Genomic DNA, 22,006 nt, shown 5'->3' with positions numbered 1-22,006 from the left:
TCCGTATTTATATCTCATTAACTAAATCTAAATTTAAATAATGTGCTTAAGTTCATTGATTGACTTTGTATTAACAATATTTTTCATGTTCTTTATTCTATTTAAAAGTAAGTGTATAACTAATGGAATAACCAATATTGTTAGTTTTGTTAGGAGATGCTAACATATGAGTTGATGTTATATTTATAAAACTACAAGTATATGAACTAACTAACAAATTAAAATAATTCTATAATTATTCATCAAATTTTAAAGTTTGAATACATAATATTCTTAAAGTTAAACTTCAAAACTATCTTTTTTACATCTTGGATAAAAAAAATATAAGAAAAAAATTAGATGTATTCAAGATTGAATGTTGCATTCATGATTTGATTGGAAACTTATGTTGATATTAAACTATTACTGTTTGAGCCCATTCGGAGACATCCAAAAAATTGAAATGATATAAACAAAATTAACATGTCTCGTGCACAATATAACATGCATAAATAGAGAAATATACCATTATTAGTTCTTAATCACCTAATTACATTAAAAAACTAATTATAGAAGGTGGGCCTCTGATGGGCCCGGGCCTGGGCTGTGTCTGGGTTGGGCTTCAGATGGTCCTGAGCCTGGGTTTTCAAAATGGCCCAATTAGAGCCCAGACCCGTTTCATTTTACTGGTGGGCCGAGCCTGGACCAGCCCGGCCCAGTTGGCAACTCTAGACACAATCCGCACATTGGATACAGACATTACACACCAACACACACTATAAACAATGCACGCACACAATGATAGTGTCGGTATTTTGACGATGATGGTTCTAGTGTTAACATTTGTGGCCTTGTGGGTATCTTCTTGATGTCAACATACCAGAAGCAGTTTCTACATCAATAATTAAAAATACGAGTGATATGGGTAATGAAATAGAAACAATTAAATGACGAGCGAGAAAATAGATATTCTAGTTGTACTGTATGTTTATTCAGAACGTCTGTATTTAATGAGAGTGTGTAATTCCTTCAAATTTAATTTTGTATTAATTACTTCATTTTACCAAATAGATATTTAAACCAACTAATTTTAATTTTAATTTTAATTTTAATTTTAATTTTAATTTTAATTTTAATTTTAATTTTAATTTTAATTTTACCAAACAGACCTAAGAGGGACACAAACAATGGTAAATTTTCGAATTTAAGGTGGTGAATTTTATACTTCCATCACTACTTTTTAAATGATACAGATACAAATACAAATACAGTGAGTATAAGAAAATGAATTCATAGCCGAGTCTCTCCACCGCTGCGGATGCACTCTTTGTGAATGATTTGTGCTCTTGTTTTCTACTCAGATTCCCCTACTTCAAATGGTGATTGCGCCTCTTCATAGCCATCTACTTACGTTTTGGCGTTTGTTCATTTTCAAATTAATATATACCGATTGGTTTATGTGCGCGCCAGGATTTATTCAGGAAGGCAATTCTGCATCCAGGGCAGCCTCAAGATTTCGCTCTCCAGACTGTGCAGCAAGTTATAAAACCCCAGGTTCGAAGCAGAAATACATTAATTTGAATGTTGTGAGTTGATGAATCCAACTAATTCAGGGGAAACCCCCAAAAACTAGTTTTACTTTTGTTTTCGATTTTTTCATGGAATTGTATTTTAGCTGTTTGTATTGAGTGTATTATATGTTCCTTGCAGAAGCAAGTGAAACTCGTTCAAGATGAAAATATGCTGTTGGAGAATATTCTGCGGACTTTGCTTCAAGAACTTGTGGTAACACCACATTCCTGTCTTAGTATATTCTCTACTTCTAAACATTTTCGACCAGGAATTGCTAGTGTTAGTGATTGAAATTTGATGTTTTGAGACTTTCTGTTGCTAATTGGTACACATCGTGTGGAGTTTTGGTACTAAATACAACTTAATCTAGAGTTCTAGACAAAAGCTATTGACCGGCCGTTAGTGTTGACAACTTAAATATTGGAACTTATGTAATGTTGAAATATGTGCAATTGGACGATGAATTGCAACTTAGTTGGTTAGACGCTTCCTCTCAAACCAATGGGTTGTGGGTTTAAGTCATTTCCGGTGCTTGTGTGTGAATTGTAACTCAGAGAAAACATGTCCAATTGATTAGAAACACTAGCTTGTGTTCTAATGAATTTACGTTCGAGGTCTAGGCAGCCATTCTAATTGGTGTGGTGTGTATGAGTGGTCAATATAAATTGAACGTTTACATGCTCTACCATTTTGTTGCAGTCAGATGCAGTTCAGTCAGGTGAGGCAATTATGCTATTTGGTCAATCCATAGCTGATGAGGATGCACGTCCTGGTCAAATTCCTCGTCTTCTTGGTGAGTGTGTTTTTAATTTTTAACATTCTGCTTTGTGTAAGGATTTTGGTAGCTTCTTTTTCTCTCTGCTGGATAGTCCAGTGAGTTTACAGGGAGATGTAAGGATGATAGTTGTGTTAGCTGAAGGAGTCCATTTTGTCCTTATATTATCTTAAGATATGGACAATATTTGGGTTTTAAGATAGGAAGTACTTGCTTATATCAAGTTATAAACTTTTCTCCAAGTTGTTGCTCATCTGCTCTGGCACTTTTTAATCTGGAAAATATGGGTGACAAAAAGAACTGGTTTAATAACTAAATGCTGCTAATTTAGGTTTTAGCTAAGAGATGGTGTAAGGCTAAGCTAGCGATGAGTGAAGTTCTATCAGGATTTCATTGTCTTAACAATGTTAGCATGTGAAAAGTGGGTTTTGTTTACGTCAGTCACTTTAAGGACTCGCTGCCTTAGCACACAAAAAGATGATACCAAGTCTTAGTCTTTCAAGGACTAAAGTTGCCATTGCATAATTGACAGAAGAAACGTTTAAATTTTACCATATCGTCATACCCAAACAACTAGTATTGTAAGAAGATGTGTGCAAGAACTGCTCAATAAGTTGCGGCTCAAAATGTGATGGTGGAAAATGAGTTTGAGGGGACTGGAAAACTAGACTAATTGAAAAAAACGAATACTGAACTTTGGAATATTGTTCTTTTGCTTTCCCATGGCAATGATGGCGCTGTGTTAACATATATTCCTTGAAGTGGCATTTGCCAAATTATATGTTCTGCTCTCCTATGGAAGGACATACTAGCATTTTTAATCTAATTTGATTGCTAGAAAACTTTAATTTCAGATAAAGCCGGCAATTCTTGGTGTGTATAGTGTTTACATATTTTATTTGATTTCCCCTGCTTCTGTTTACTCTGTTCTTGAACTACTTTCTGCCTGCTCACTATTTCCTTTTCTTTTGGCAATGTGGAATCTTTCCAACTAAATTTCAACCATGAACCATTGTAGGTGATTAAGGATGGAGTTATTGCTTCTAAAATCTGAATTATACCCCAAAGAAAGATCAAGATACCTTGCTTTTCTTACCGCTTTCTAATCTTTTGTGCTATTGTTTTCTTCCTTGTAGACATTGTATTATACCTCTGTGAGAAAGAACATATTGAAGGTGGCATGATTTTCCAGCTTTTGGAAGATTTGACAGAGATGTCTACAATGAGGAACTGCGAAGACATTTTTGGGTACATTGAAAGTAAACAAGACATTCTTGGCAAGGTAGGCTTCATTATACTTGTGGTATTGCTTCTGTACATTCTACCTCATGAGTCATGTATCAGCATCTTACAAACATTTCTCTTCTTCCTGGATTTGTTACCTGTTCTACCCCCACAATTTTATGCTTTTATTTTATGTGTTACATAGCCAGAGCTCTTTGCCAGAGGGAAGCTTGTTATGCTGAGAACATGCAATCAGCTACTTCGTCGTCTATCAAAGGTTCGATCTCTTGTTTAATCATTATGTTTATTTATAGATTATTGAGAACTCTGTGTAATTTTTCGGTTGGAATGTTGCGTTCCTCTCTCAGCCATACTTCACTTCTTGTAAATAATCTAGATGATATTTTCTTAATATCAAGATTTATGTAGCTCTCAGAAACTTAGCTGTCTAATATATAACATAACGACATTGGATCTTCTCCATACGTAGAACAAAGTTGACTATATGAGCATTGAGCAACATGGTCTAGGATATAAATGCATAATACTTCTTGCTTTTTCCTCCGTAATCTTCCTCTTTCTTCATGCTTGCTTACTATTTGGCAATTAAAGTATCAGGTGTAGTTTCTTGTTGTTTCTGTTAAAAAACTAATTCGAGGATCAGGCTGTGGAGTCAGATTTGGATTTTACAGGAGGCGGATGTGCATTTACATTTAGGACTTGCATTATACTGAAAGCTTGTTAAATGAAATTCTATTAACTTTTGGCAGTCGGCAGAATGTTTCAACTACAAGTGGTAAAATTTTAAATCACTGCAAATGCACTATAATCCTAGCTTTCCATGATATCTTGTTACACTCTGTTCAGCATAATGACTTTCTACATCATAATATTTGTTATGTCTGAATCTGAAATACTTATATTTATGTAAATGGGCTTGCAGGCAAATGATGTTGTGTTCTGTGGACGAATTATTATGTTTCTTGCTCATTTTTTCCCATTATCAGAACGTTCAGGTAGTTTTTGCTGGCAATAGGTAGTTGCTCCATTGCTTTTATTTTATTTTTTTCACCAGTTAATTTATCATCTCTCCCTTTCTGGCAGCTGTCAATATCAAAGGAGTTTTTAATACGTCAAATGAGACCAAATATGAAAAAGAAGCCCCAGAAAGTAACCCTTTGTTTTCAATTTCCAATGTCTCCTATTCCGTTTCCAAGTTCATCTTGTTCTAACTATCAACCCTTTAAAATTGACTTGTCCACTTTCAGGTAGTTCTATTGATTTCAACTTTTACAAAACCTTTTGGAGTTTACAGGTTGGTGGGCATGAGTGAAATCTAATTGTTTGAAAACATTGTACTCCGAATAGTTTACAATTACCTGGCAATGTGCATTAGTTTTAACATTATACTTATTTGCTGTTCTTTGTCTAGCCTGGAAACATGTATTAGTTCACCATTATTTGTCACCTACCAGAGTAGATGTTTTCTGAACTTCCAAACTTGAAAACAAAAAATCAAAGGAGAATTGGTTGTCATCCTTTTGAAATATCTGTTGAATTACGTAGTTTTTTTTATTCAATTAATGACATAGAATTTCTTGCATTGGTGAAAATCTCGTATCTACCTATGGCAGCTAGTGAACAACTTTTATAATGTTGGAATAGTGAGAAGTATAACTGAAATGAGAACTAGAAGCTGGATACTTAATTGTCAATGAAGTAAACCTATTAACTTTTATTTGTGGAAATTATTGTCACCCTCTCTCAATTTGTGATGGCGGGATGGGCTAGATATTGTTTTTACTTATGCCTTCAACTATCACATATTCAAAGCTTAATTAAGATGTTTTGTGTGGTGATGAAGATATTCAGTTCACTAGTATGGAAATGTTGGCAGCTTATCCTTTTGTCAACTCCTGTCATTCATAAAAATGTGGAAGGCATAACTTGACTTTGTATCTTGTGAGATCTGTATACTGTTATTTGTGGTGACTTAATATGACTTATTATGCCAATTACGCATAAGGAAACTATGCACTTTTATGATATTAAACAATTATACGCTGAATAACATTTTTTTTGTAGTAAAGAAAATAAAGAAAATTCTTCGATACTATTGAAATTCAATCACCCCAAATATTAGCCCAGAGCTATTCGCTTTGCTTCATCTCCAAGCTATTTTATTGTAATATTGGTCTGTGCACTATTGATGTTTCACTTTGCTATCCAGGAATCCTTTTCCAATCCTGCTTCTCTTGCTTCCACCGTTACAAAGTGGCAAAAATTTACTTCTAGTTTGATGGTAAATTCTTTTACTGGAGTTGTCTTAACATCCTGCAAAATAGATGAATTGCTCACCATGCTTTCTCAAATCTGGATATTTAGGTTGTGTTGAATACATTTGAGGCTCAACCTCTGAGGGATGAAGATGGCAGTGCTATTAACCTTGAGGATGAAGCGTCAAACTTCAGTATAAAATATCTCACCAGCAGTAATCTAATGGGTCTGGAGGTGGGAGTCGTGCAAGATAGGAGTTTTTTTAGTATGGCAACCTGCTTTAAACAGATTAATTTTATAATGAGTATTCTCTCATTCTCGGCTTATTACAGTTAAAAGATCCAAGTTTTCGAAGACATATTCTGGTTCAGTGCCTTATTTTGTTTGATTACTTAAAGGTACTTCTTTCTCTCCCTTTTTAATTAGGTCATATATATTATAATTTGTAATTTTTTGAACCACTTGAAAATGCGATGCTATTGGATGCATAAAATAAGAATGGCATTTGTTCTGTAAATTATTGTGGCTTGCTTTATTTGTCATTGTTGGAAGGTGTTAGTCATTTTTTCTGGTGGTTACCTTCTGCATATCTCTTTCTGTAATATGCACTTAAGTATCAAACTTCACATGCTAGGGAATCTATTTCTTTCTGAGAGTGAATAAATTAGTGATCATTAACATGACCTCTATGTTCTTTATCAAGCCACCCAATTCTATGTAAATATATATTCAGTTAAATGTTGATACATTTCTTAATTTTAGTAATCTTGCTAGGTCAGATCATTCTTCCATGCTTTCTTTTGAATTCATTTCCAATTCTTTAAGAAGTATTTACTAATATGTTACTTCCTTCAGGCCCCTGGAAAAACCGATAAAGATTTGCCAACAGATACAACAGTGAGTTCATTTGAATCTTGTTATCCTTTGTTATTATCTCTGGAGATTACTATTTTGCTTGTCTAGCCATTTTTTATCTTTTCGTCTATTAACTTTTATGGCCATAATTTGAAATTAGCTTGGCCTTTTATAAGCAAAGCTTGACTTATCCTGCTTGAAAACGAACTTCTACACTTTATCTCTTAAGGTGATACACTTTTGCTTGGACTCTAAAACATTAAATAAGATTACAAGATAACTTAAGAGAAAATTCCTAACTTACTCTAATTTATCAAACTGAAACAACACAAATTTACTTGGACTAAACAAACCAAGACCCTATCCTACGCCTGGATAGGTTTCGAGTCTGTGACCAAATGGACTCGCATTTGCATGCTTTCTCTCGACTGACCTGTGCATGTGATAACCTTCACATCCTTGTAAAGCTGTGAGTAGTCTCCTTTACTCGCTATGAAACTATGGCCCCCTTCTCCCTACTTCTCTCAGCCCTTGCTTGTTGGCGTCTTCCTTCATCGAGGTTGAAGCACTTTAGAAAACAGCAAAACCATGTCACCAACTAGGCGTTTTCTCATTTAAGTCCAAAGCTAGGATCGTATCAGGGGGGTGGGTATAAACTCTACAACATCCAAGGAGAGAGAAAATACAGTAAGAAGAGAATGTACGTAAAAGGAAGATGGGAATAGGAGACAAGACTCTTTTTTACTCCCTCTGTCCATGAAAAGTATGAACTCTTTCCTTTTTTAGTCCGCCCCTGAAAAGTATGAACATTCTATTTTTAGAAACTTTTTTTCTCTGTAAAGATGTGAGACCCATTCTCTACTAACAATACTTTAAAAATGATTTCTCTCTCTGTATCTTACTTTACCAATTATGCATTAAAACCCTTGCCAAGCCAAATGTTCATACTTTTCAGGGACGGAGGGAGTATTATGTAACTCAAGATAATTTTCATTTTCCCTAAGAGACCAATATGGAAACATACTCAATGTCCAACATACAAGAATTATTGATCATAATGAACGGATGTGCCAGATTTTCTGTTTTTCTTTTGTTTGGTGACGATGACATAACATATAATAGCTATGTGCTTGTAGCCTTGCAATACTCATAAAATGCTTGTTTTTCTTCACCGTCCATTTATAAATGTTTTTTAATTTGTGTCCTGAAATCCAGATTAACTTCTTTACCATTTATTGATCTAGAAAGAGGAGATAAAAAATTGTGAAGAACGGGTGAAGAAGCTTCTAGAAATGACCCCCCCTAGAGGGAAAGAATTCCTTCATAGCATTGAGCATATTTTGGAGCGTGAGAGGAATTGGGTAAGTATCTGTAGCACAGGTTGCATCTGTTTTTCATTTGACTTCTGAGATTGCTTTTTATGAATGTCTTTGATTATTTATGGCTTTTTGTGTTATCAAATTAATCATATACTCTGTCTCTAGGTTTGGTGGAAGCGCGATGGTTGCTCTGCATTTGAAAAACCACCTGTGGAGAAAAAGCCAGCTCAAGATGGTGGTCGGAAGCGGTAATCAACTATCGTTTTAATTGTCTGTCTGAATTAGCTTCATTAGGATATATGAGGTCGATGCCTGTCTTTCAGACATCCATGCAGTATGTACCCCACTCCGTGAGCTGGTTCATGATGCTTCATTTGTGACATATGTTTGTTATGCATTAAATACAACTTGATATAGAGTAAATTTGAGGGGAAGGTATATGCATTTATGCGCCTGTTACAGAAACGAAGATTGTTACCAATGCGAGTGTTGCTAGATGTTGAGTCAAGTTTTTCCTCTGAGAGTCAACTGGTTCAAAAAATAGTTAGCAATCATTTGTCCACTTCAGAAGCATAATGGAGATAACTAGCATAACTAAAAACTTCTGATGCTTTTGAGGATCAGCCTGTCAAATTCGTAAGAATGTAGCCAAGATGTACATTATTATTTATATGTTACTGAAATATTATCCCACCCTGACTGTCCTTTTTTTGTTTGGGCGTATCTATTAGTCGTCCTCGGTGGAGATTGGGAAATAAAGAACTGTCGCAGTTGTGGAAATGGGCTGATCAGAACCCGGTAAATATCTCATATCTTTTATACTTGCTTTACAATTTTTAATATTTGCTTCATGCATTTAAACATTGATAGCTATTGCTAAATGCTGAATATAACATTCTAGACAGACACAACTTACGAGTACGTGATCAAAAACTGTTTCTTACTATTAGTTATAAATGGTTTATTTCTTCAGAATGCTCTTACAGATCCTCAGCGTGTCCGCACTCCTGCCATCATGGATTACTGGAAACCGTTGGCTGAAGATGTGAGGACATTTAACCTATTTTTTTTTAAATAAGCTCTTGTGCACACTTGTATTTATTAATCTAATTTTGAAACAACAGATGGACGAATCTGCTGGAATAGAAGAAGAATATCATCACAAAAATAGCCGAGTCAGTTTAACTTCTTCCTTACCTTCAATATTCTTTTTTTTTTCTGGGTTTAGTCTTTCTCTGTGTGATTTTCATCATTCATCTTTGTGATATTGGCTAGTTCATTCTTATTTATGAGTGCTTGTGCTCTATGTTGCACAATATATGAGCAAATGTATTCACTTCCAAGATCCTCGTTTAAGTATTCCGACCCCACCAATTTGATCATCTTGTCTGAACTGTAACCACTTTTACTTTTAACATTTCCAAGTATATTCCAGGTATATTGCTGGAAAGGTTTAAGGTTTTCTGCCCGGCAAGATTTGGAAGGGTTTTCAAGAGTATGTATTTTCTTCATAGCTAAGATATTTGTTTAATCATCAGCTACATTAAAGATTAACTCAATTGTTGTATTTTGTAGTTCACTGAACATGGCATTGAAGGGGTTGTTCCCTTGGAACTTTTGCCACTCGAAGTGCGATCAAAATATCAAGCTAAACCAGGTGATCGAACCAAACGTGCCAAGAAGGAAGAGACAAAAGGTTCCACGCAACAAGTCGAAGACACTCAGGTAATTCACATATCTCCAGAAATCATTTACTACAAAACTCGATATTTGTTCGTGCAAAAAGCCGTTTCAAGAGAGTAAAATGTGCATGCATCTCCTCTGTTATCTAACCTCTGGTGCTTGGGGCAGATTGCGACTCCTGCTAGTGAGACCGAGATGGATGGGGGCAGAAACGATGGCGAGGGAGCTACAGGTGATGGAAGCAGCGTAAGTGGTGAGGGTGATGAAAATCAGAAACTCAACTCTGATACTGACGGTGGTTTGGAAGCAGGCCAAATTGAAGGAGATACAGACTTGGATGTTGTAGCCTAGCCTATTACTTGCACTAACTCATCTATTTTAGATTTACTTCATTATGTTTTTTGGCCAATGTTGTATCTTACTAGACACTATTATTCATTGGATTACTTGCCAATATTAACATTTTTTGTCTGAATTTATAAATTTTCACACAATTTACAATTATAAGAATCATAACACCGAGTTCAATGTTACAACTGAACTATGCAAATATAGTTGCAACTATCATAAGAAGACAATAGTGAAAAGATCATAATTTAATTTTTTAAACACAATTTTTTAACCCAAAAGAAACACTTCAACTACTGTGAGACAGAGGTAGTTACTATAGTTGCATCGATCTATTGCAAACACGTAAGCTTAGAACAGGAAACTCAACGGAGCTGTCTTCTCACATACGCAGCAAAAACAAGCTGCTAAGTTGCTAACTACGAAGAAGCAGACTACATGTATGTGACTTATCATCCAAGCAAATAGACTAAAACAAGCTTTGAAATCGGCCACGCTAACTGCATTTCTTACATGTCATGAGATGCATGTATTGCAACAAATAAACAGCTCTCTAGACATGAATGATAAACTTATTCTACACCAGCCATCTCCAAAGGCCATCGATAAGGTAGAGTTTTTCTCCATAGCTCTCAGGCTTTCTGCAAATGATAAAATACAATTAGGTGCCCAACCTTAAAATCATTCTCATTTGAAGTGTTTTGACGACACAATAATGCATACCTGCTGCATTGGGAGATATAGTTTGAATTCTGGTGGGAGTTCCTCCTCTGAGTAGAGGCGATCAGAGAAATATATCCTTCTCAGGCGGCAATTGGCATGAACCTGAACTCTCAGAGTCTCAACATAGTTAGTTCCATATGCACGTCGAGTAAGGTCAGTGAGGTTCAGCTGGATTTGGTTCCAGCCCTCATCCAACTTCAAGGGCATGGTGCAAATAAAGGGTTTAACTCTTGTTACAGCCTGAAACAGAGGGTCGATGAAAAATAATCAACACAAGGAATTAATAAGAATCGCACAGACAGATATAGATTTCATCAAAGAAATTAATTCAAACGAGTTTATACTCTACAATCAGACTAGTTTGGGCTCGATATAAATCATTGAAGTTCGTAGCAAACTATTATACAAACTCTTTGAGGAGTTACATTTGGGAGTGGCTTATCTATTTTAATAACAATTGCAAATAACATATATATGTAGAAATATTTTGGATAGAAAATTTACTTATGGGAAAACTTACAGACTTGAAAATTAGAAGCTCGGAATCTTCGGCGGACATTTTTATCGTCGAGCACATGAATCTCAAACGTGAAGTACTTCTTCATATTTTTAACAATCATAACCAAGAACGGAAGCTTGATACCAAGCGTTGCAGTTGGATCAGCAGGGCAGGTAATGTAGGTGGATTGGACATTCGACCCAACTAATTCAAGGACATTAGATTGTATGTCATCATCTTGCAGTCGCTTGATCTGGCCATTGACAACTGTAATAATTTTCCAATGAAACCGTAAGACTAAAAGGAAAATGCCAGAAGATAAAGTGTACTGTAAACACCACAAACACATACAAAACATCTGCACATTAGCATATAAACCTTGCTACTTCCATCCATATACACGAGGTAGGTAATGGTGTTTCGTATAAAAATAGGATTTCAAGAAAATCATAGAATTATTCATAGATACACTTATTGTTGCATTCAACAACAAGGTCAATCCTCCATATACGCAGGACCTCAAATATTCTCACTTGTGAAAAGCTCATTCAAAGAGGCAATGCAGAGAAAAGGATGGTCTGATTCTAAACATAAATAAAGAGTTGTAATTTCATAAAGCATCCACAAACTACCAGCATTAACATACATAACCTGTGATGTAAAAAAATAGGAGTAAAAATGAGAAATGTAAAAGAAGAGAAGACCTACTACCTTCTTTATCCCATATCTGCAAAGGCTTACTCCTGAGGAATAAAAAACATCAGAAACCAACCACAGATAAAAAAAAGGTGAATAAAAATTACACACCCCAGGCTGTAAAGGATCGAAAGAAAACCGGACTGGAATGTGTTCTTAAACATCTCCTCTGCAGCCTGCAACAAAATATAACAAAATTAAACGCAACTTGGATACATTGAAACACCAAATACAGTTGGTTAATCTGTCCTCGAATTCCAATTTCTAGGTTTTCGTATATTATAATTGCATTAATTTCTGGAAGAAAGGAAAAACCCTAGCATGTCCCGGTAATCAAAGCACGCATAAAACACAAACCGAGCCCATACACGTACCTGGAGAAGAGAGAGAGAGGAGGGAGAGGGAGAGGGAGAGGGAGAGGGAGAGAGAGAGAGAGAGAGGAGAGTGAGGGGAGTTGGAGAGAAGAAGATTAATTTTTCACAAAAGGAGAGCGTGGAGAGGGCCGAGGGGATAGGAGGAGAAAAACTAATTTTATGATTTAATTGTTTTACCCTTTTCGGGTTAACCCTATCAACTAAACTGAGAAAAAAAGTCAATTGCTAACTTAATTTTTAATTGCTAATTATAATTAATTTAGAATCATAAGATTTGTAGAGATGTAGTAGTGGTCGTCATGTATAATTTCATTTTATTATTATTTAAATTTTAAAAGATAAGAAAGCTATCAAAATTAAGGTTTTGGATCAAAATGTCAATATAGTTAATTAAACAAATCAATACAATTCATTGAATATGTCAACACAATTCAGCATTGATATTGTATATGTATTATATTGACAAATTATGATAGCTACATTGACATTAAGCTGCTTTTGAAAAATACGAAAATTAGAGATTTTTTTTCTTCAAATTTTGATATCGGAACATATGCAAATGAGATATCGTTAGAATTCTTCTAAAATTATCTTTAATTTGATATAAGTTGTGTAAAAAAATAATTTAAATTGAGATAGTTATAATCATTTAAAGTTTTTAGATATTTTTTTAAAGTTAGTTATAACTGACTTTTTGGTCAATTGAAATGAATATCCCTAATTGACATTTTCTGTGCATTGTATTGATACTCATGGATGGATGATCTTGTGCCTTGATTTCATGATCCAATCTCTATAATTTAGTTATAGTTAACAATTTAAGAGTGAGTTAGCAATATAACACACCCCGGGCTGGGTAAATATGCCGAAAACGGTATATCGATTGTATCGTACTGAAAAATATCGAAAAATTTCAAATTTTTGGTATACCGAAATTTTCGGTACGATACATACAATACAGTACCGCATCGTAAATTTTCGATCCGATAACGATATGAAATTTCTTATACCGCAGTATACTGTTTTATATTGAATATATGATATATATCGATATTATCGGTATACCGAAATATATCAAAAATCAATACATATTGAATTATCGATACATACTTTTATACTGATTATAATAATAATAATACGAAATCAATATGTATTGAATTATCGATGCATACCTTTATACTGAGGTCCTCTTATATTACTTATAGCATCATGATCCAAAATTAAGACCAAATCTACACCCTTAGATTTTAAAATGAATAGATGAGATTAATCTCACGAATTTCAATAAATAGAAGATAAAATATAAACAAAGGGGTAAGATCGTTATTTAGTTAACATATTATAATTTTCTCGGTTTTTTTATATCAACATAGTGCATTACAAATATCAACACAATTACATGAAAATATCAACACAGTTATATTGAAATTGTTTGATGCATTTATTGATAAAAATCTGCTTATCAACATATACGAAAACTGAAATAAAAATTATCAAATTTCACCATCTGAACGTCATCGGAACATATGCAATTGAGATCTCGTTAGAATCCTTATAAAACTATCTTTAATTTGATATATTTTTTGTGAAAAAATAATTTAAATCGTAAGAGTTACGTAAATTCAAAGTTTTAAGATGATTTTGAAGAGAGAAAGTAGTTCGTTTTAACTGCTATATTTATTAATTGATATTAATATCCTTTGAATTTATATAATTATTATTTAAATTAATATTATAATCCACTTGACATTATTTCAACCACTAGATGTCTCCATCTAACGGTTAGGAATTGGTCTCAATTTTTTATTACTATTTAGTTAGCAATTGATCACCACCCCTTTATACTGATTATAATAATAATATAATTTTTTTAAGATTAAAAGTTTAAAATCATAAATAGATATCTATTTAATTTATTTATATATTCAAAAAATATTTATTGGAAACCCTAAAATCATAAATAGATATCCATTTAATTTCGATATACCTTTCAGAACGGTATATTGAAGTTCGGTACGATATACCGAAATTTTGATACGGTAACGTTATAGATACTATATATACCGAAATTTCGGATACCGAAATCCGGTATACTGAAACTTTCGATACGATAACGATATGAAATTCTTTCATATCGGAATTTTCGATACGATAACGATACAAAATTTTCAGTACAATATACCGAATCGATCCAACCCTATCTATACATACCAAATGTCGTAACGAGTTGGCATGTCAAACAAGTAGTTATTTGACAAATGGATTTTCTAAAAAATCATATTACAACTATGCATGAACTATACATGGAAACTAATGAATATAAATCCTAAACTACTGTGGATGGTAAGGCAGCTGGAAACTAATGAATATAAATCCTAAACTACTGTGGATGGTAAGACAGCAGGCGCAGCGAGCACTACTGTGGATGGTAAGGCAGAGGGCGCAACAAGCACTACTGTGGAAGCAACAGAAGCTATGCTCAACGCTGCAGCGGTGTCTATGAACGCTGCAGTGTCGAAGTACAAGGCTGCAATTGCGGAGGGGCAGACCATCATAAAAAGGTGCAACAACAACTAGGCAATGAAAAAGATCTTTTGGTGAACCTGTCAGATTCTATGGTGCATAAGCCTGGTGTTGGTGCTACTGCTGCCTCCAGAAGCAGAAGCAATATAGATGAGCAGGATGGAAAAGAGCGGGATGGGGAAGAAGGGGAAGACCTCCTAATCAAGTAGGCTATGAAGAAGTTCCTTTGGTGCACCTGACAGATTCTATGGTGGATAAGATTCTATACAAATAGTTACGTGGTTTACAAATATATAAACCTTTCCACTCTAATGCCAAATCTACAAACCTAATGTTCTTTTTCAAATATGAAGTATGTGGTTTCGCTTTTGTGTAGAGGGTTTACATCTTATAGCCACATGAAGAGATTAATATGATATATAATATTTTTTTAAAAAGAATTCAAATATATGTGGTTTCGTCTTTTGTGTAGGGTGTTTACATCTTACAGCCACATATAGAGATTAATATGGTGTATCTAAGTTAAATGAGTCTCAATTTAAATAGATTAAAAAATGCTTAAAGCTTGTAAATAATTACGCAGAGGTATATATACATGGACAAATCACAAACTCTACACCCTGATTACATATTGGATGAAAACTGTGTCAAACTTCAAAGGTTGTAAACTATTAATGAGGGAAAGATTTTACAAGAAATCTATCTACTCCCATGAATATATTAAGGCTGTGTTTGGGAATATGGAAATGGAATTGGAGACTCCAATTCCGATTCCATTGTTTGGTATAAAAAAAATTGTATAGAATTAGAATTGAATTATAATTTCAAGTATTTCAATTCCATGATTTCAATTCTATGGTTCAACAAAAGAATTTGAATTCCAAAATTTCAATTCCCGAGTCAAGACTTAAAAAGGAGCGGATCCTATTCGGGTCAAAGTTCCAATCCGGGTCATAATTATTTTTCTCAACTCTGTCTGCCTCTTCTCCTCTCTCGCGACTTTCCCTTTCCTATGCAGATTTGCCTCAGCCCTCCATCTTTGTTCAAACGATTCATCAAGGTAATTATTCCACATCAAAATTCAGATTTACCATCATCTCAGATCTCGATTGTAGTTGTTAGCTAGGGTTAAATGTGTTGAATTGGGCTTTATCTTAGCCGCCGTTTTGACTTTGAATTGAATTTGATTTAGATATGGAATGCATATGCTGAACATCTCAAAGATGTTGGATTGATTTCCGCATCAAATTGGGAGGAATTTTGTTTGAGATTATGGCCGCAATACCCATCTCTCCGTCCAGCCACTGCTGTTCTACATCTTCGGCTTGTTCCAATTCATCCTCTATTTGGTCACACCAAAATCCCATTTATTTTCTATTTCATGCCACTTCTCCTAAACCCAAATACTGTTCTCTGCAATGGAAGGTTAACACTTTTCCTAATGTGATTTTTCATGCAAGATGGTTGTTTGGTGATAGAGTTTGGTGAAATGTCACTATTTGTGCTAGTGCACGATGACTTCTCACAATGCAATTATTGACTAATTGGTAGGAGTATTTAGGATAAGAAGTATGCTTCTAGTCCTAGTTAGTATCATACATCATGTAACTTGTATAATTTTCACTTCTTTATTTAAAATGCATTTGCTTCATGTGTATGGGAAGTGAGTGACAAAAAGTATGCTTCCAGTGCATGACTAAATCGAGAATGATCAAGAGATATTCTGGATAGAATAATATTAGTTTGATATGTACTAGTACTACTTAATATCCTACTATCTTAGTAGGAGGATATACCATTCTGGGTCATTTATAGTACTCCATAACAATATGTTGCTACTTTTTTGTGCATGCAAATTGGCATGTTCACTTGTAAGTTTCCATTTTGATTTTTGAATCTTCTGAATGTAGGGAACTCATCTTGGAAGCCCAGATCCAAAAGGGTGCTTCAGTAAGTATAATTGACATTGCTTGATTCGAATAAAATATGCTAAAGTTGTTGACTTTTGTGTTTGATTGTTTCTTCTACATAGTACATTTCTGTTATCTCTTTCATATTTTTGTTGACTGTTGTTTGGATTTTCAGAAAGTTGTATGCTTGATCAAGTGTTTAAAGTTACATTTGCTGCCACATATCTCATTTTTCTCATTTTTCCTCAATTTTATGTCACGATTGTTGTTTATATTATGGTTAGAATGTGATTATGGTATAGCTTATAAATTTTCACTATCTTTTAACTTTAGTACATGGACATCCATGAGTCTGACTCCGATGATGGAAGAGACGATGAGAGTTCCTTCGACTAAGATATTCACTATTCTTCAAGTTGTGAAATTTTCTCATTAGTCAGTCAATGACATGAACAATGCATGGTGAAAGAGCCCAGTCTTGACTTTTCCATAGCAGGCGAGTTATATATAAGACGGCTCTATTATGGAAGTGACAGAACTTGTAAGGAATAGCTTAGATTGACTAGGCATTGCTTTACTGTGCTATGTTTTAAGTTAAAAGAGAGAGGTTTGAAAACTACAAGAAATATCACGGTTGATGAAGTAGTAGCCATGTTTCTATATGTCATCTCTTTTAATTTAACAAACCGTAAAGTCGGCTTTGATTTCATTAGATCTGGAGAGACTGTTAGTAGATACTTCCATATAGTTTAAATACTATACTAAAATTAGGAAGTCATTATGTTCTCAACGAGAAACAATCATGGAAGGCTTCGAAGATGAAAAATGGGATTGGTTTGAAGCAAGTATTATTCTATTTGTTTTTTTTTAATTTATCTAAAATTATACGAACTAATTAGTAGTTTCGTGACGTAGAACTGTCTCGGGGCACTTGATGGAACACACGTTGAAGTAAGTGTTTCATTGAAAGATCAAGGAAGATATAGAAATAGAAAGGGTAGGATAACAACCAATCTTTTGGCTGTGTGTTCTCATGACTTGAGGGTTTACATATATTTTACCTAGATGGGAAGGATCTGCAACAGATAGCAGAGTATTACGAGATGCACTTACTAGAAATGATCCGTTCATAGTACCTAAAGGTATGTTCTAGTTAAGAAGTTTCATTTTTTTTCTCTGTTATCATATTTAAGCTTTAAGTAATAATTAAAATTTACTTTTTATCTCGTAGATAAGTATTTTCTGGTAGATGCTGGATATACCAATGGACCTGGCTTTCTAGCTCCTTATAGAGGTATTCAATACCATCTCAATGAGTGGTCCACTAGAGGAAACAATCCACAAAATCCAAAGGAGTTATACAACCCGAGACATGCAACTGCTAGGAATGTGATATAAAGAGCTTTTGGGTTATTCAAAAAACGAAGGAAAATTCTTAGAGAAGTATCCTTTTTTGATGTCAAAACGCATGTGATGATCATCAATGTTTGTGCTATTCTTCACAATCTTATTCGAGTAGAAGCACCTAATGATCCATTGTTGGATGAAGTGGATGCTGAGATTCAAACTAGAGTTACTCAACAAGGTGATGATCATAATGAGGGGGAAGAGAATCAACCAACTTTGCCGGGTGATTATCATACTGCGGAAGAGACTCAACACTCGGATCGAATTACAGTTGTTCAAGTTACTAATGAGTGGACTAGATTTCGGTATAGTTTAGCCGAAGCTATGTTTCTTCATTATCAAAATAGGCGTAACTTTTAGTGTCGTGCTTATGAAACTAAATATGTAATAGAATTGGTTTTTTGGTACAATGTTTTGTGGTCCTTATTAGACTAAAGCTCAACTTGATAAGATGTCTTTCAATTTGATCTTTGTTTGAATTTGAATATGTTATTTTCATCTAGTAGACTTAGTTTATGGAGAATAGTAGTAGCTTTTAATATATTGTTGAAACCTTTGTACTTTTATAGTATAGCAAAGATTCGGGGACGAGCAATCAGACCGTCATATCAAAATCAACTTCAGCTCCATCGCCCGGACTTGTAAGAAACAACACAACATGAGAGAATTTGTTTTGGTAGTTCTGAATCACCTTTTCGATCATAAGCAAAGTTGTTTCTTGTCCATCGTTGGACACAACACAAACCAAAACAAACTATTGTAATTTGTAAACAAGTTTCGAGTTACTCAACTATCAAATCTAGGGGTGGGTTAACCGACCCTAAAAATTGGTAAAAAAAGTAACCGGAACCAATCTGAGTTCGGTTACTTAATTAACCGACTCGGTTAGAACCGGTCGATTATCGGTTATAACCGAAATAATCGAATTGCTCATGGTTACTTCAAATGATGCAAATCTTGTTAGTTTTGAATCTTGATAGTCTAATTGGTAGATGGGGCTACATGAGATATTTATGATGCAGAAAGTCCACGACCTTATTTATGTTAGTTAAAATAGGAGTATTATTAATGAGAAAGTGAAAGAAAATGAAAATCAACAGGTGGCATTAAGTTTTAGCAGTATATGTCATTAAACTAATTATTTAAAATAAAACTGCAAGTGAGTTGCTCTCGAAGATCTCCATACTTCCTGAAACTCAAAACAATAGATATATCCCATCCGGGTTCCAAACAGAAATATAATAATAGAAATATAATGTAGCATTTTATTGACTTCTCTACGCTAATTAAGTGAAGGGATATCTTATTTTTAAAATAATTTTTAGGCATTTTATTAATTTTGAAAGATCTTACTTTTAAAATAATTTTTAAGAAATTTTTATTGATTTTGAGGTATTATAAATAATAGTGACATAAATTAAAATAGATTTTGATGGTGCAATATGAGACTTTGACAAAATTTGGAAGTAAGTTACATTTTATTCTATTGTGAAACTGATACGCTCGGATTTTGCACTATTTTAAAGCCATTATTTGGTTCGTTTTGAGTGTCAAAGTTGCATTACATGTTCATTATTTGCATATTTTATCCATTTTGGTATTTTGACGTGTTTTGTGAGAAATGTGCAAAATAGAACTAAAAAAGGGATGAAAAAGGTCAAAATCTGGAAGCTGGAGAAGAAGCCTAACCCAGAGGCCGCTGGACCCATGCCAGCGGTCGCTGAAACGAGTCCAGAGAGCTCGAAACGTTTCCAGCCTCAGTTTAATCCCTTTTTTCCGGGGATTCTGAAGTCCAATCGGAGTGTGCTACATACCACTCTCTTCGTCTTTGAAAGATCTTCACGATGGTACCTATAATATCTCAATTGGATTTCTGTGGAGAAAGTTATGGCCATTCTACGAACATCGCACAATGCTATCAAGTGCTTAATTTAGACGGAAATTCAAGGAAATAAATTATTACCTTGTGAAGCCAAATCTTTTCCTTAACTTATGGAACACGAAATTTACCTTCTCCAAACCTTTTTTCACGCCTATAAATACAACATAACCTAACTCATAATATTCACCATTCACTGCCTCCAAAATTGGGGAGCCTCAAAGGCTCCTCCATCTCCAACCTGCTGGGGTTTGAATCCCCTTGCACAGAGGAAGACTTGTACAAAACAAATAAATCAGACGTAGGATCTATTTGACAGATTATGAGAGTAATCTATTCACATGTTAACACAGAATTGCATGCTAGAATGCAAATAATCATGCTTAAAGAAAATAAATCAAAGAAAATAATCAAGCTCCAAAGAATCATCGATTGCTTGCGCCTTCTCCATGTGATGATCTTCAATACTAGACCACATATCTTCTAACTGGTTCCCGGACTGTATTCTGAAATCAGTGTGGGCTGATCTTATCAAAATACTAGGACTCGAATAAAGAAGACATAAATTCCTCACGGAGCAGGAAAAGATGAAAATTTTCGTCTCCTACTGTAGAGAGGAGAGGGACGAAAATTATCAATAAAAGTAAAAGTATTTTCTGTCTCATTTATTCACCTATTTATAATAGTTACATATTGGGCCCAGCCAGGGATCTATGGAGGTTTGGATGTGGCCTCCCCCAATTAGCTTTACTAATTAAATTGAACCCAAAATTTAATACAAGCTTATATTGGAATATCATTATCAGCCACTACAGTAATAGTATTGCACTGCCCATCCAAATCCGAAATTACAAGTAATCCGAGTTTCCATTTTATTTAAATGTTTATTTTCCGCGCTTAAGATATAAATATACATTTATTAATTAAAGTCTGCTATGGATTTAATTAATTAACATCTTATTCATTCCAAGAGTGGACTCAACAAGAAACACTTATTTATTATTCATAGAATAATTAAATTCCAACTGGCTAGTTTCCGAATAATAAAACCTTGTTCGAGTTTCTCTTGAGGACATTATCAAACCAGACTCACCAGGCGTGTGATTCAACATAATAGCAATCTTAGCACCGCTATATATTAATTACCACTACCCAAGATATCAGGATTATTGGGTTGCGAAAAACCCGCACCATTTGATAAGTCAAAGTAATGCATAATCAATACCGTATGCTCAATGCTAACATATGTAGATTAAGAAATAGTTATTTATCAAGACTTCGTCTTTCAGTAGATAACATAAAGACATGTCTTGCTGTTAGATCCATTCAGTGCTATACCACATCAATGTCATCTTATTTCAGTAAGGCTTTAGAAATAATCAGACTGACATTGCAACCTTTCGTGATAGGTAGCCAAAGCCTATCTAGGTTGTGAAATTCTTCTTTCTCTTTTGCAAAGCATTGCATAGAACCGACTGTAGTTACCTTAAAGTAGACAACGCCCACAACCAGTCTACTAAGCAAAAGACTTAGGCTTTGTTTGCTTCTTATGCATTTAATTGTTTGTAAAACATCTTATAAATGCACAAGCAAACATAATGTAATAATAATACTGATTCTATTCGTGCGAAACTTTCTCGAATGATACTGAATCGGGTTAAAAGCGGATTGTAGAGTTTTTCGTATACAAGCAAGATTCTATTCGTGCTCGAAACATACTTTTCAGTATACCAAATCCAACACAACCCTAATCCTTCCACTTAATTTCCACCATTGTTCTTTGTTCTTGCTTGGAGTGAAGATTGAAGACTAGAAGACTCTACCTTTGGGTTTTATCTTTCTTGTTTTTATGTTTTCATTGTTTTTCCTTCAAACTATGAATTTATGTTATTTGTCTATTAGTAACTAAATTTGTAGGATGGATGTGTTATTAATGACTTTGATTTATACTATTCCTACTTAT

At 34.3% G+C, this 22,006-nt stretch overlaps 3 protein-coding genes across 4 annotated transcripts; 2 read left to right on the top strand and 1 right to left on the bottom strand.

Moving 5' to 3' along the window:
* Nucleotides 1-1,232: 1,232 nt before the first annotated feature.
* LOC121801931 (THO complex subunit 1-like) lies at nucleotides 1,233-10,159 on the top strand. The gene is made up of 21 exons (XM_042201405.1): nucleotides 1,233-1,358; nucleotides 1,450-1,533; nucleotides 1,690-1,764; nucleotides 2,251-2,344; nucleotides 3,463-3,608; nucleotides 3,756-3,827; nucleotides 4,494-4,566; nucleotides 4,655-4,720; nucleotides 4,819-4,865; nucleotides 5,781-5,852; nucleotides 5,936-6,061; nucleotides 6,160-6,225; nucleotides 6,683-6,724; nucleotides 7,927-8,043; nucleotides 8,167-8,249; nucleotides 8,733-8,799; nucleotides 8,975-9,046; nucleotides 9,126-9,176; nucleotides 9,437-9,496; nucleotides 9,577-9,726; nucleotides 9,853-10,159. The coding sequence occupies exons 1-21, from the start codon at nucleotides 1,356-1,358 to the stop codon at nucleotides 10,033-10,035; spliced, it is 1,749 nt and encodes a 582-aa protein (XP_042057339.1). The 5' UTR covers nucleotides 1,233-1,355; the 3' UTR covers nucleotides 10,036-10,159.
* A 183-nt stretch (nucleotides 10,160-10,342) lies between these two features.
* LOC121802095 (cilia- and flagella-associated protein 20) lies at nucleotides 10,343-12,470 on the bottom strand. Its single transcript, XM_042201662.1, has 6 exons — nucleotides 12,325-12,470; nucleotides 12,062-12,126; nucleotides 11,966-11,997; nucleotides 11,280-11,521; nucleotides 10,756-10,995; nucleotides 10,343-10,673 (listed from the first exon to the last, which is right to left on the bottom strand). Exons 2-6 carry the CDS (start codon nucleotides 12,112-12,114, stop codon nucleotides 10,665-10,667), a joined length of 576 nt encoding a protein of 191 aa, XP_042057596.1. The 5' UTR covers nucleotides 12,115-12,126; nucleotides 12,325-12,470; the 3' UTR covers nucleotides 10,343-10,664.
* Nucleotides 12,471-15,729: 3,259 nt separating this feature from the next.
* On the top strand, nucleotides 15,730-18,651 carry LOC121802633. Of its 2 annotated transcripts, XM_042202313.1 has the most exons (6): nucleotides 15,730-15,907; nucleotides 16,040-16,272; nucleotides 16,758-16,797; nucleotides 17,673-17,708; nucleotides 17,823-17,899; nucleotides 17,989-18,651. In XM_042202313.1, exons 2-6 carry the CDS (start codon nucleotides 16,266-16,268, stop codon nucleotides 18,153-18,155), a joined length of 327 nt encoding a protein of 108 aa, XP_042058247.1. In that variant the 5' UTR covers nucleotides 15,730-15,907; nucleotides 16,040-16,265; the 3' UTR covers nucleotides 18,156-18,651. The 2 variants fall into 2 exon arrangements, 1 of the variants encoding a protein (XP_042058247.1); XR_006050824.1 differs by having other exon boundaries at nucleotides 15,731-15,907; nucleotides 17,091-17,899.
* Nucleotides 18,652-22,006: the final 3,355 nt, after the last annotated feature.

This window comes from Salvia splendens, chromosome 5 (assembly GCF_004379255.2).
Source record: "Salvia splendens isolate huo1 chromosome 5, SspV2, whole genome shotgun sequence".
Lineage (NCBI taxonomy): Eukaryota > Viridiplantae > Streptophyta > Magnoliopsida > Lamiales > Lamiaceae > Salvia > Salvia splendens.
The sequence above is the reverse complement of the archived record's forward strand: the minus strand, read 5'-3'. Positions and strand labels throughout refer to the sequence as shown.

Excerpts from the sequence above, each read along its gene's own strand:
- LOC121802095 (XM_042201662.1), bottom strand. The coding sequence starts at position 12,114 with ATGTTTAAGAACACATTCCAGTCCGGTTTTCTTTCGATCCTTTACAGC. Across the intron at positions 11,998-12,061 it reads TCGATCCTTTACAGCCTGGG|GAGTAAGCCTTTGCAGATAT; the intron begins GTGTGTAATTTT and ends TTTATTCCTCAG. Across the intron at positions 11,522-11,965 it reads GCAGATATGGGATAAAGAAG|TTGTCAATGGCCAGATCAAG; the intron begins GTAGTAGGTCTT and ends AAATTATTACAG.
- LOC121801931 (XM_042201405.1), top strand. Across the intron at positions 6,226-6,682 it reads TTTTGTTTGATTACTTAAAG|GCCCCTGGAAAAACCGATAA; the intron begins GTACTTCTTTCT and ends TACTTCCTTCAG. Across the intron at positions 8,044-8,166 it reads TGGAGCGTGAGAGGAATTGG|GTTTGGTGGAAGCGCGATGG; the intron begins GTAAGTATCTGT and ends CTCTGTCTCTAG.
- LOC121802633 (XM_042202313.1), top strand. Across the intron at positions 16,798-17,672 it reads AGATCCAAAAGGGTGCTTCA|AACTGTCTCGGGGCACTTGA; the intron begins GTAAGTATAATT and ends TTCGTGACGTAG. Across the intron at positions 17,900-17,988 it reads TCCGTTCATAGTACCTAAAG|ATAAGTATTTTCTGGTAGAT; the intron begins GTATGTTCTAGT and ends TTTATCTCGTAG.